Source organism: Panthera onca, chromosome B1 (assembly GCF_046562875.1).
Source record: "Panthera onca isolate mPanOnc1 chromosome B1, mPanOnc1 haplotype 2, whole genome shotgun sequence".
NCBI classification, from domain to species: domain Eukaryota; kingdom Metazoa; phylum Chordata; class Mammalia; order Carnivora; family Felidae; genus Panthera; species Panthera onca.
Genome location: NC_138342.1, coordinates 55,473,805 through 55,488,169, shown reverse-complemented (window position 1 = coordinate 55,488,169; position 14,365 = coordinate 55,473,805). Strand labels below are relative to the sequence as shown.

The 14,365-nt window shown below is 35.5% G+C and overlaps 1 protein-coding gene and 1 long non-coding RNA gene across 2 annotated transcripts in view; one reads left to right on the top strand and one right to left on the bottom strand.

The window, feature by feature from the left end:
• LOC144616046 (uncharacterized) overlaps window positions 1–14,365 on the bottom strand; it is a 218,160-nt gene that overhangs the window by 12,692 nt on the left and 191,103 nt on the right. The gene's annotated exons all lie outside the window — the stretch shown is intronic.
• The window catches only part of LOC132693088 (transmembrane protease serine 11G-like), a 29,296-nt gene continuing 26,560 nt past the window's right edge, over window positions 11,630–14,365 (top strand). Inside the window, exons 1-2 of the mRNA XM_078445092.1 lie at window positions 11,630–11,682; window positions 13,451–13,572. Coding sequence (XP_078301218.1) covers window positions 11,630–11,682; window positions 13,451–13,572 — 175 coding nt within the window. The remainder of the gene's footprint in view (window positions 11,683–13,450; window positions 13,573–14,365) is intronic.

Genomic DNA, 14,365 nt, shown 5'->3' with positions numbered 1-14,365 from the left:
CACTCCCAATTTATCCTCAAATCCACTGACATTTTGTTTATAATGCCACTACTCTGTTCCTTTTCCTGTCATAGTCACCAGTGATTCACTACTGCTTAACCCAATGGGTTTCTACATTTTTATCATATTTGATTTCTCAACAGTGTATGCCACTGTGGATCAATCCTTCCTTGAATATCCTCTTTCATCATCATATCACACTTTACTTTCCTCTTTATTTTCCTCTGTGGTTTTCAGACTTCATTCTTTGCCCATATCTTAAATGTTAGTCAGTCTTCGTTAAGATTCCTCTCTGAGTCTTCCTTCCTATTATTTCAATTAAGAAAATTATTGACCACCTACCATATTCCATGTGCTAAAAGTACAATAATGAATTTGACACAGTACCTGGATTGTTCACTGCCATAATCTCAGTTACCAGAAGTACCTGGTATAAGTATAAACTTAATAATCATTTTTAAATGGTAAAGTAAAACTGCTAATGCATATTGAATGTTTTAAATCCATGTTTGTAAGCCAACCTACCTATTCCTTTTCATATTTGGAACATATAACTTAAAATTTGCCATTTGACTTTCCTTTTATTTATGAAAAATTGATAAATAGAAGATTTGATCTATTATTATTCACTTTCCTTTAAAAAAAAAGTAGTCAAATTACTTAGTGTTTCCTGTGATGATGTCTACATGCCATTTTTAGGAAGTGAATATCTCATGCAAAAATGCAAAAGCAAAACATGAAAATAAACTAAGATCATGTGATACTGATTTATCTAATCTGTTAGCTCCAAGAACTTTGCAAGCAAAGGTATCAACTTTTTATCAATGCTTGGTATCAAATAAAACAGTGAAAAAGACACAATTTATACAAACAAGGCAGTTTTTAAAAGAAGAGTTCTCCTTCTGGTGTGGCATTTAAGTAAAACACAAAGTGGGGTTTTTTTATTTTGGGGGGTTTTTATTTACTATTTTTTACAGTGTTGGCGTAGTACAATATTTTAAATGTCCCTATAGGAATAAGTAGTGTGCAATAATTATTTTATTTTATAGACTTATGGAAGGGAAGTTTGTAGTCTGAAAGTACTATTGCCCAGTCCATCTGCAATTAATCCTATTTCACAGATTCACGGCAAAGTTTTTCTGTTTCCCAGTTCATTAGCCATCTAAGAAAAAACTCCTTCCAAATTTCCTAGATATTGGCATATTACTGAGTTAAAATGCAAACTTAATCCTCAGTTTTGGTAAATAAACCACATAGAATTTCAGACTCATACACAGGGGTCATAGTAAGTGGATACTGAGAAATTTCTTATGCAAACAAAAGATCTAAGTAATAATAAGATGAGCTCAATGTTAGTTTATTTCAACAATAACAATGAATGTACTCAATTCCTACCAAGGACAAGACTTGTAACTGGGTACATGGTAGGGGAATAAAGGAAACCTGATTTCTGGTAAGGGGATGATTGAAAGAACAATAAGTAGTAATGAATATAATACAATTTAAAATTGAATAAATGTTAAGTACGAGTATAATCAATGCACTTCAGCAAAATTACCTGAAAGACCAGTACCCATACTGCTGGTGACAAATGAAATGACTTTAGGTAGGATTTATTTTAATGTATGATAGAGAAGATAAAGCTACTATATCAAACTCAGCATTTGATGGATATTATTGCTTAGGGATTGGCTATATTAAAAATGAGTTCATTTAAAAATGTAAGGAAATTACCTTGAGATATTAGTGCTTATGGCAAAAAAAAATTGTGATGATTGCAACTAAAATTTGAAAATCATTCAAAAAAAGAACAATGAATTTTAAGCAGGACAGAATATGAACACTTCAAACACAGCACTTGAGTGAGTTCTTGAAGATGAGTACATTTTATGTACATAGGGAAGTGGCAATTGTAACTGGGGTTGTTAGACTCACAATACAGAAAGCCTCCTTATTTAGTTAATGTAATAGGTGTTAAGTTTTAGCTTTGACCACATTGAAATCCTCAAGAAAATGCAAATTAGAAGCCCTACTTTTTAAAACACATGCTCATTATGGGTTTATTATAGAGGGTACTTATATACTTCAGCATACATAAAAATAAAATCATAAACACAGCAGGGGAAATTTTGATTTTTAAGTTTCATGGTTGATGCTTTTTTATAATTACTATGGCTAAATATTGCTTTGATTGTAACTACCTGAATTTTCCAGTCCTTTCAAGTTTATCAAATGGAATCTTCTATAATTTTTGCAATTCAAGCTCAAATACCAACTCTCTGGCAAAATATTCTTGTGCCCTCTAAATAATCTCTATTTTATGAAGAACTAATAAATTAAAATCCAGATTACTGAAATGTTCCCCTTACAAAATAAATAGCAGCTTAGAGCAAATAGCAGGGAAGAAACACTGGGTTTGGAGTCAGAACATCTAAATGAAAATTCCTCTAGTTAATAGCAATGTGTCCTTGGACCATACGCAAGACCTATTTTTATTGCTGTACCAATATTTCAGATAAACACCATGAAAACTACAAAAGATTACAAATGTGAAAGGTTATCATTGCTAATGGACCCCAGTGAAGGTGCCAATTAGAAGACAGTTTAGTGTGTTAGGATTTATTTGATCATGACCCTTATGCCAGACACACATGTGTAACAAATGACTAGGTGATTTTCTAGGGGGTTGTTATACTTCTTTGACTTAGATTCTTACTTAGGTTTCTGAGAATAGACTCCATAGAATGGCTTATAACTGTCCCACTTATAAGCGAATTAAGTCTCTTCCACAAAGGATTTTAGTTCCCTCCAACAGGAAAAATCATTTTCTGTCCTCTACTGCTTTTTTGGGTTCCCTGAAGGTCATAGCCCAGATAGTCGGTGACCTCACTGTCGTGAGACATGTGACTAAGGCATGCCTCTCCCACATGGTCTGCTGAACAGCTCCACTGTAAGGCTTTGGTTGCCCTGGTTACTCCGCAAAATACTAGAAGCTCTTAAGTGCTTCCATGTACTATTTTTCTGAGTCTTGGTGTTCTTCCAGATCCTTGGATTTGGGCTGAAAATGAAATTGCTTTTTTTTCATACAGTTCTGCTCAACAAAATTTCCCTTCCTTTTCCCAGATTTCTATTTTTCTCACATGCCCCACTGGTCGTTGCTGTCGTAATTTTGGATTAGAACCTGTGTTCCACAGAGAAAAATGTTCATAGGTAGAAGACGAGGAACTTAGGTGGGCTCCAATAGTTAGTACTTTTATGGTCTTGGGTAAATCTTTATAGCCTCAATTGAAAAATAGGCAAATCATACCATGTGAACTCTACAAAGTTATGGGATAGGGGTGCAGATCAAGTGTTACGGGGTATGATAAAGCTCTTTAAAAACTATAAAGTGCTATATAAATTAAAGCTATTATCATTATTATTATTGTTAGGGTGACCTGTGCTTCACCCTTCCACCCTCTACCTCACCCTCCGCTCTCCCAAACCTGTTTGAAATAAGGTGGGGCATCCTTGACTAAAGGACCACTCCCTATCTTCTCAGGGGCCCTAAGACTCTCTAGAACCACCCCCACGAGGCTCTGATTACACTGTGCAAATTTATCAAACACAGACAGAAAGAACTCCCAACAATTAAGATAGCTTATCATATATATACAAATGCCATTTATATTTAACTGAAGTAATACAGTCACCCTGTGGCAGGTATTTTGCCACTGAAATGTGAGGATGAGTCATAGGAAACTGGGGACAAGAGAACTGTCTGTACACTCAGTTATCACATAGACAGGAATCTCCCGAATGAGTGTGACTTCTATGCAGTGGCTGGACTGCCTTAGTCAGAACAGAGTGTTTATATTTTTCTCTTCTTTCATTCTTTCTTTTTTCTTTTCTTTTTTTTTTTTTTATACTTTTTAAGCCATCCCATTTTGTTCAGCAGGGTCAACCAGTCTTCCTCATCCAAGTCTGATAGCAAGAGCTAATATCAAGTGAGAATTTACTAGCTCTTCATTCTTATATCTCTGTAGGGGTCATCTGCATTTTCCAGATTAATAAACTCAGGCTGTAATAAATGAGGCAAGGTCATGTGACTAGTGAAAGCAAAGGCATTTTGTCTGAAAACGACCTGGGCTCTTTCCACCCCACACATGCAACCTCTCTTCAGAAAGCTGGTAAGGCTGCTGTGACCAAAGCAATCTCTTAAAAAAAAAAAAAAAAAAGTAATGTGAGAAATATTGCTTGTTTTCTGTTGAAGACTGTGCGATACATGCAGAATTATCTAGAAGAGATGGAATATCATGTAAAAATGTGTAAAATATTGTAACATGGTATTGTCTTCAAACATCTTATTAAAAGCCTGACCCATGATAGTGCACAATACATGCATTAAGATACAATCCAATAAATACGCTACTGTCAGCTTCTTTCTTCCTCATGAGGCCACAGCAACCCAGAGAACTTTCAAATATGTGACAGATCACATACAGACCAGATTATACAGCTGAGTGGGATATTGAGAAAACTCTCTGGGCAATTAGGAGAAATTATCTAGATAATTGTCTTAATTCTTGACTTCATCTTTTCAAAGTGATTCTCTCAGATTGTAGGGGGATAAGACTAGAACCCAATGTTTTCACTCCTTGTCCCATATGCCCTTCAGTTAAATTTCATTGTCTCTGCAGAAAACAGAACAATGTTTTGAACAGAACAGTTCAATGAATAAACCAAAATTTATTGCCCACTTTGGGCCAAACACTGTGTTAAACAGTATTGTTATAACAAGAAGAAAGGCAGAGAACACAGATGGGCACAGAAATAAGAGATAAAAAAGCACAATAGGGGTGGCAGATGTGTTGGTGGATGCTTTCTTCTGATTATTTCTATTTCCTCAGTGAAATTGTTTTAAGGCCACTAGCTGAGGGTGAGGATGAAGGAGGAGGTATTGAAGATTTGAAGAGACAAGGTATGAATAATTATCTATTTCTCACACTGGGAGAAAGAAAGAATAACTAAATGAGTATTATGGCAAGGAAGCACTGAGGCCAACTTGAGGTTAGTGCTCCTGCATTAAAATGAGACTCATCAGCAAAATTGGGTATTTTTTTCCCAGCCATATTTGTATAAACACAGAGTAGGTATAAAGTTGTATTTAACCAGGGTTGGAGTTTTGTTAGATGATTATGACAGAGAGAAGATTACAGGATGAAAGATGTATGCCAGGAATGAGTATAATTAGAGACCATGGGGTTTATGCCAAGTAAGAGAGCAATGTCACCATGAGGGTGATGGAAGACAGTGAAAAGATAGTAGGATCCATGTATTGTAAGTACCAGTGGGGGTGAAGTCAGGGTACTAAGGTAAAGAGCTGGAAAAAAAAGAGTGGTGGTAGTTGCAGAGCTGGTTGATTAAAATTTAGATTGTGGAGAAATTGAAGTTATTGGTAATAACAAGATATAGAACATATATCTTGCTGGACAGCTGAGGCAGGGTGAAGGACAAAGTGACACAAATAACCAGAACATGAAATAGAACACAACCAACCCAACAAAATAGCAACAACGCAGTAGAGGAAACTTCAAGGTGGCTGCTAACTGGAGTAGGATCGCAGTGAAAGGAACTGGCCCTTAGAGGAGGGAGAAGGCATTGGAGTAGCACATCGAAAGGTTTCCAGAAATGGAAATACCAGCAGCTGTGAAAAGAGGAGGTTACAAATACAGGGGAAGAGAGGATATTTTAGGCAGAGGAAGTATTGTGAGCAAAACAGGAATGGGTGAATGTAAGAAACAGAATAACACATGTGAAGAGAAGTACTATCCACTAAAAACCCAGAATTAAGCTAGACACACCAAATGAAAGACTCTTAAAAATCTAAATTATATCATGTTCTTCCTATATTTAAAGTTTCTATGACACTTTGAATTATCAGTGTTTTGGCATTGCCTTCAGGGGCCCCATGACTTGATACTTGTTTGTCCCTCTGGCTGAACCTCTTCTACTCTTTCTGGGACCGATCATGATCCAGCACCCTTGCCTGATTTCTTTCAAGAACTCAACAAGCTCACACTCTTTTTCTAGCTTTAGGAACTTGCTGCCACCTAGTTGTTCTTTACTCAGAAGTAAAGTTTCTAGAAGCTGTTTCTTCACAATTCACCTCTCAGCTGAAATGACATCTCTGCAGGGACAACTCCTTACTACTCAGTTAGGCATCCACTCTCTATTCATTAATATGCTTTGTTTTCATGAGATGAAACTTATTCTTTGGCTTATTTTCAGCCTCTTTCCACTAGCCTGTGAGCTCCATAAAAGGAGATAACTTATCGGTCTTTGCCACAGTTTTTCCAGCAGCAGAATCAGTTTTAGCACATAGTGGGATCTCTATAAATATATCCTCAATGAATGATTGAACGAATGAATGAATACTAACCCAAAGAGCTTATAGCACACACAATGAGAAATATTCAAGGGTTTTTGAATGACAGAATCACATTATTAGAAGTGTATAATTGGAAGATAATTCTGGCAGCAACACTGTAGAATGTATTTGAGGGGAAATTATCTGGGCATGAAGAGATCTGTTAATAGCTACTGTGTTTGTCCAGGTGAGACACATTGAATGCCTGAAGTATGATGATGTTAAGGACATGCAAAGAAGGGGACAAATGGGAAGGAAAATTCAGAGATAGACTGACTATGTGAAGCAGTTGTGCAGAGGGAGATGTCCTATGATTTCAAGGTTCAGAGAGTGGGTAATCTAGAAAACTGTGAATAATCTTATTAACACATATATTTGTCTTTTAAAAATGTTATTTAAAAAAGGAAAGGGAAGTAAAGGAAGAGTGTAATAAGAAATGTACAGACTTAGCTAAAAAGAGGGTGGTGATACAATAAGAACAAAGCAAAAGAAATGAGTAGAAGGAAGAAAACGGAAAGAAAAACCACTATGGAGAAGCAAAGAGAAAAAAGAAAAGATTAGTGAAGGTGTGAAGAAATTATAACATTTTTACACTCTTGATAGGAATGTAAAATGGTGTGGGCACTTTGGGGAAGTTTAGCAGTTCCTCTAAACGTTAAGCATAGAGTTATCATAAGACCGAGAAATTCCACTCTTAGCTATGCATGCAAAAGAGATGAAAACACATTTCCAGACAAAAATGTGAACATGAATGCTCAGAGAAGCATGATTCATAATAGCCAAAAAGTAGGGACAATCCAAATGTCCATCACCTGATGAATATACAAATAAAATATAGCATACCCATAAAATAGAATATTATTTGGCAAAAGAAAACAAATGAAGTCTTACCCCCCACTATGGAAAACAGTATGAAATGATACATACCATCATATTTATAGCTTTTGAAAATATTATGCTAAGCAAAAGAAGACAAATACAAAAGACATTTGTTATATGATTGATTCTGTTTATATGAAATGTCCAGGATAAACAAAACAATAGAGACAGAAAGTAGATTAGTCATTGCCTAAAGTCAGGGAGTTAGGAAAAAATAGAGAGGGACTGCTAATGGGTACAGAGTCTCTGGGGTAATACAAGGTTTAAAAATTGATTGTGGTGATAGTTAATTTTGTGAATATAATGAAAACCATTGAATTCTACACTTTACATGAGTAAACTGTATGGTATGTGAATTATATCTCAATAAAGTTGCTAAAGAAAGGAAGGAAGGAAGACATCAAAAGGCTCTGGCAGCTCAAAATGTGTTTTGATTAAATGTAAAAACTCCTGACAGTTATTCACTAAAGCTGTCAAAGTTACCTAACTATCATTACTCTCCCCTTTTGGCACTCATGTGACTTCTCTAGCAGTAACAAACCTTTCTTTCAATAGTTCTTTCTGACTCAAGAAAGGCTTTACCTCATTTTCTTTTCACATTTCAAATTTAATTTTTAGAAATAAATATTTCCCTGTGGTTAGATACAGTGACAGTAGAACTTGTTCATTAGAAAATATTTGTAGCTAATACATCTGTGCATGCTTCAATGTTCAAAACAACCCCTGCCTTCTTGTGGAGGTCAAAATTTGTCATTAAACAGCAGTAGGAAGAGAGATGATTAAGGATAAATGATGCTTACTTGAAAATATTAATAAGAGCAAGAAAATGTACCAACAAAACTGAACCAGTGTTGGCCAAAGTAGTATGGTACTTCTCTGGCCAGTCACCTTCTCTTCAATAACCCAATAAGCCAATGGCCTATGCAACTTTTTGGTCCTCATCAGGTTTTAATTGCCTCAATACTCTAAATTTTCTTTCAAGGGGGACACCTGGGTGTCTCAGCCTGATAAGCATCTTACTCTTGATTTCAGCTCAGGTCATGGTCTCATGGTTTGTGAGTTTGACTTCCACGTTGGGCTCTGCACTCTGTCAGTGTGGAGCCTGCTTGGAAGTGTCTCTCCCTGCCTCTCTGCCCCTACCCGACTCGCGCGTGTACACACACATGTACACACACACACTCACTTTTACACACACACTCCCTCAATTCAAATAAACTTAAAAAAAATTAAAATTTCCTTCAAGAAACAGCTTCTTATAGAACTTCATGCAAATTTGCATTCATGAACAGAACTCAATTATCCTCTTCTGAACTCTTATCAGCTAAAATACCAGTTAATTATGACATTAGTCAACTTTTCACTTATGAGACATTATGTCTACCTTATTTGCATAATGTGGAGTTATAGAAACAAGACACAGAGCTTGTCAGAACACGAAAGATAAAAGAAAGCTCATATCTTTTCATTTAATCTTTTTCACAACTTGTAGTATTTCTACTCACATCACAGATTTTATGCAAGTCTCATCATATCTGGTGGTACAATTAAAATCATCATCATCACTGCTAAGCCACTGTTACTATGATAATAACACCATCACCTCCTGATACTTACACAACAACAACTTTCTTCCAGAACTGTTCTGTCTTCCCTAGGCAATGGGTTAAAACCCCAGCCAGATGATTCAATTATCTTGTCTGAAATTTTCTCATATCCATTATTGTAATTCTTCCCCTTATGGATTCTCCAAAATGTGTTCATCTGATAATGCCCACTTCTGAAACTAGGGATTACTCTTGAAGGCTCTGGTAGCCCCCCTTATCTCAAGCTTAGACTCTTATCTGCTGGAACTCTCCCTGGAGATCATCAGGGCTTTTCTAGGCTCCTAAGGGGCTTCCCAGTCTCTGCATAGTTTCTGGCCAGTGTTGTCACTCAGATTCCAAGGTCCTGGGCACCAATTCTCACCTCTTTCCTTCATGAGGGGCACATCTACCATCCAGCACATATTTTCTACCAGTTCATTCCATCTCATCTATGTACAAGGATATCTGCTTGATATCCTTTGTCTGCTGCTTTTGATAATAAAAATAATAAAATAATCAAAACTCCTAAGTCTTCACTAGGTTTTAGTTACTATCCTAAATGCTTTAGGTATATTAACTCACTTAATCCTTGCAATAATCTCACAAGATAGGTATCATTACCCACATTTGGTAAAGGGAACCTGAGGCACAAAGAAGTTGAAGGACTGCCCAAGGTCCCACAGAGGAGCCAGGATAAGAAATCAGGTAGGCCGGCTGCAGAGCCCACATCCTTAACTACAATGAATAACCTCTTTCAGAGACCATGAACCCTTCAAGTCATGTGGCCATGGCTGTGGCAGAAAGAAAACCCTTTATCTCTCATCTTTGAATCACTGAGGGACAATATTATGGTTATATAAAATGTTTAAAAGCTCCAGGAAAACAGTAGATGGTAGGAGAGCTATCTAATGGGAAGGACCTGAATATGTACCTTGGTAAAAAATTGTTACATTGAAAGAAAATGGCTGACACTGATAAGAGCAAGGAGAGTTCATTCCCTTCTGCTGAGCTTTGTTAAGAAATACCTCCCCATGAGACAGTCTGGATAATGAGCCACTCAGAATGTAACCAAAGGGAGGGGGGAGGGATCAAAAATGCTTTGACTTTTTGTGATTGACCTGTTGAATGAGTAACTTTTGTCACTGCTCATCTTTGCTTTGGCATAAACACTTCAAAGGTGAGGTCACTTTAAGTGTTTTTGTTTGTTTGAATGTCAAAGGTTTCTCTAAGGCTGGATTTTCCTATACTACACTGAATCTGTTTAGTCATCTGGCTGGGATAGTCTGACCAAAATTCAATTCTTTGAATTGGAAGGATTGGGGGAAGGAGAAGCCAGGAAAGCAAGAGAAGGAAAGAATTGTCCTTTAGAGATTTTTAAGTGCAAAATTTATAATTGTATCTCTATCCCACATAAATGCTTAAGATCATTTCTCCTCCTACCATATTTGAAGAAATTAATCTCTTGCAAGACTCTGCTGAAAAGCGTTTTCTTGTTTTTTGGGTTTTTTTTTTTTTTTTGTCACAAATAGTTTAGGGCTGCCTGCTTTTTTATGACACATAATTTTGTTTAGTAGACAAATATTTGCCAAGTACCTATGAGGTACAAACTCCACCAATCTAGAACAGCCAGTGATATTTCATCAATTTTTAAGTTAAAATTAGATTAGTACTGAAAAAAATCAGGAAGAAAAATTATTTTATTTTTTAAAAAAACATTTAAGAATACATTTTAGGGCATGTCTACATAATTAACAAAATGTACTCAGAGTGCCTGAGTGGCTCAGTCAGTTAAGCATCTGACTTCCACTCAGATCATGATCTCACAGTTTGTGGGTTTGAGCCCTGTGTCGGGCTCTGTGCTGACAGCTTGGAGCCTGCTTTGGATTCTGTGTCTCCTTCTCTCTGCACCCCCCCCCCCCGCCACTCCACTCATGCTCTGTCTCTGTCTCTCAAAAATGAATGTTAAAAAAAAATTCTAAATAAAAAAACAAAGAAAATGTACTCACACAATTTTTCAATATGACCCGTATGTAAGACTATAATTCATTCTTAGTGATGTTTCTGGTGTTAGAAGTAAAACAGTTCAAGGAGAATTTTTTTTTGAAACTAAATTGCCTCCTTATGAATGGTTTTCCATATCTGACTCAGAGGAGAGGAAAGATGGGTCCAGCATTTTCAAGCTTTAAAAAATTATCATGGTTAAAATAAATAAATAAAAATTATTATTTTTCAACCACTGTTTCCTCCAAAGAGAAATCATTAGTCCTTCTCTGAAATTGTCTTAGAAATACTCTACAGCTCTAGGAGCAATTTGGTACAATGCCATCCTTCTCTATAAGACTATAAGTTCCTTGAGAGGAAGATCTATTGAATATTCTTCATTATATTCCCCTGTTTTGTACATAGCAATGTTCAATAAATATTCACTGAGTTAACTAATGAATATATGCATTAATACATGCATTAATTAGGTATATCTATATTCTCATTCATAAATTCTACTTTCTCATGTATATCCTTGAGAAATCCTTGTCTTTGTTTATGTTGTTCCCTCTGCCTGTGGTAGACATCATTCTCACCAGTTCCTCCTCCTCAGCCTCCAAGACCCTGTTCAAAGGATAAGTTCTCTAAGGCAAAACCATTTGTATACACTCATCTCTCATTGCTTATTGGACATAATTCCATTATGGTATTTATCTCTTGTATTTTAGTAGTTACTTAATGTGTTGCTAGGTTACACATTCTTGAAGATGAGACTATGTCTTATTCACTTTTGAATCCCAAGCAGAAAGTGGCACACGAAGAAACTTGGTAAATGTTAACTGAATGAGTTCATGATTGCCCATGGTCTTCTATTAATAAAGGCAGTGAATATTTTCATCAGCTCTTTCCTTGCCCAGCTCTTCTAAAGATACCTCAGATGTTTGTAGATTTTAATACTCTTGTCTTGCTACCAACCAAAGAAAGAGTGGCAAGCCAGAGTAACTTTAGCTCCTTCCAGAAACACAACAAAACTCAGAACCAGTGCTACCTGAGATATTTATTAGAGCTCAAGTTGATGGTTCTTGGGTGAGGAAACTGCCTCTAACTTCTTTGTGAAGATACAAGGATACAGAAATATCCCCACTTTTTCCAGATTGTTGATGCCAAAAGGTACCCCAAGGTGATATCTTCAATTATTTAGTGCTGATCTACTTTCCACTTTACCACAACCATCCACCGATCCAGGGAAGGTAATTCTTTCTTCTGCTTTTACATGTGTAATTTTAACAGAACAAGAACCGGTACCTTTAACTTTCAGAGACATATTCCTGCCTAGTTCTCCCATGAATGAGATGTTCCTGGACAAGCCATGCCAGTTTTATTCTAGACTGTCTCAATTCTGTAATTATCCAGATTTAGCCTTTAGATTTTGGGCCCTGACTCTGGGATAGGGACAGAACTTTGTCACATCCCCCTGCCTCCACACTGTTTTTCCGAAATATCAGTCATTTGCATACCACTTTCATACTTTTTGCCATATTTGCATACTACTGGTACTATTATTGTCTTAATATTTTTGTTTAAATTTATTATTTACTCAAGTAAATATGGCCTGTTTTATCCAATATCATCTATTAAAAATCACAGGTCTGAAATCGTATAGCCCTATGAAATAGATATTCATCAAACCAGTGGTTCTCATACCACGAAGTTCCCGGGTCCAAAGTCCTGAGCTATAATTATTTATTTGTTCATTATATTGATGATCTCTTTTTTATCTACCGATTATTTCTTCCTTATAGCTCTATTGTTTTTCTTCAACCTGTCCTATTCTAGATATTCTTCATATGCATTACAGGTTACTTGTCATATAAATCAGGATTATGGGATTAAGTACAGAGGTCTGAAAAAAGCCCCAAAAGCCAAAGTCCTAATTCCAGTTCCCCCAACACCCAACTTTAAGGTTTTATTATTATTATTATTATTATTATTATTATTATTTATTTGAGTATTATTGACACACAGTGCTATATTAGTTTCAGGTATATGACTTAGTAATTTGACAAGTTTATGCATTTTGCTATGTTCACCACAAGTATGGCTACCATCTGTCCCATTACATTGCTATTACCATATCATTGATTGTATCCAACTTTGAGCCTTTAGTAATCACTTTGAGCCTCTGTTGGGTTTATGCTAGAATGAGAAGAGTGACCCAGATGCTCTCATTATTTGAGGCTTTTTGGATGTGAACCACATGAGTGAAATATGTTTTTAGTTCATTTAACAAAGAAAAACATATTTCAGAAAATCTAGCATGATGGACCAGGAAGTATATGAAACAGTAGTCAATTGCAGTAAAATTCTGACTTTCTAAAATCAAAATATAAAGTCAAATGTCAATCAGTTATATTTTTCATTAACAGTATTTTGGTATTTTTTCTATTTTTTATAGAACAATATATTTAATGTACTAAATGTAATATGAGCTAACCATGAATTCTAGAGAAAAAAAATTCTATATCAAAACTATGAAAAACTAAGATTTTAGTACTTAAGTTCTATTTGACTTTAATATACAACTCTCTCTCAAAAGGCCAGCAACACTGGGTAGAAGGACAAGTTCACTGAAACCATGGATGACTGCCCTTATTGTCACAGCTGTTGTGTTGGTTCTATCAATAATCATCGGTCTCCTTGTGTATTTTTTGGCATTTGGTAAGAATATACCTCATTGTATTATTTTGAAAATTTCAAGAGCCACTCAATTTATTTCAAAGCCTAATATTTTCTAATATTATAGAGTGCAATTTTAATTGCAACAATAATTTTCATAAATCTATGCATACTTCGTATGAAGCAGTATTAATTTGCATAAACTTATCTACATTTGGGAAATGATTATCCTTTATGTATAAAAATTATTTCTAGCATTTAAAATTTGAACTGGTTCATATAATATTATCTCTTGAACAATGCAATACATATTATTATATGGCTTAATAATATTTAATGTACTGAGGGTAAAATTTATTTTAGTAGCAATTCTGACTTCAAGGTTAACTTATGAGGATATATTATATTCTGTCATTATCTAATTAACAGCTTAAATGTATGAATTATTACTAACAGGTAATAATTTTATTATGAAACAATTGACAACCACATAACTCTGAGAATGTGTGATCTTAAAAATAGGTTAGAAATACTTGCAACTCATATGTACAATAAGGGGTAATATCCAAAATATATAAAGAACTCAAATAACTCGAAAACAGAAAGCCAAACAATGCAATTTAAGAATGGGCAGAAGACCTGAATAGACATTTTTCCAAAGAAGACATACACATAGCTAACAGGCACATGAAAAGGTACTCAACATCACTAATCATCAGGGAAATGCAATCAAAACCATGATATCACCTCACACCTATAGCATGACTATTATAAAAATGACAAAAAATAGAGGTAACCAGGGGGCTCAGTCAGTTAAGCATCTGACTCTTGATTC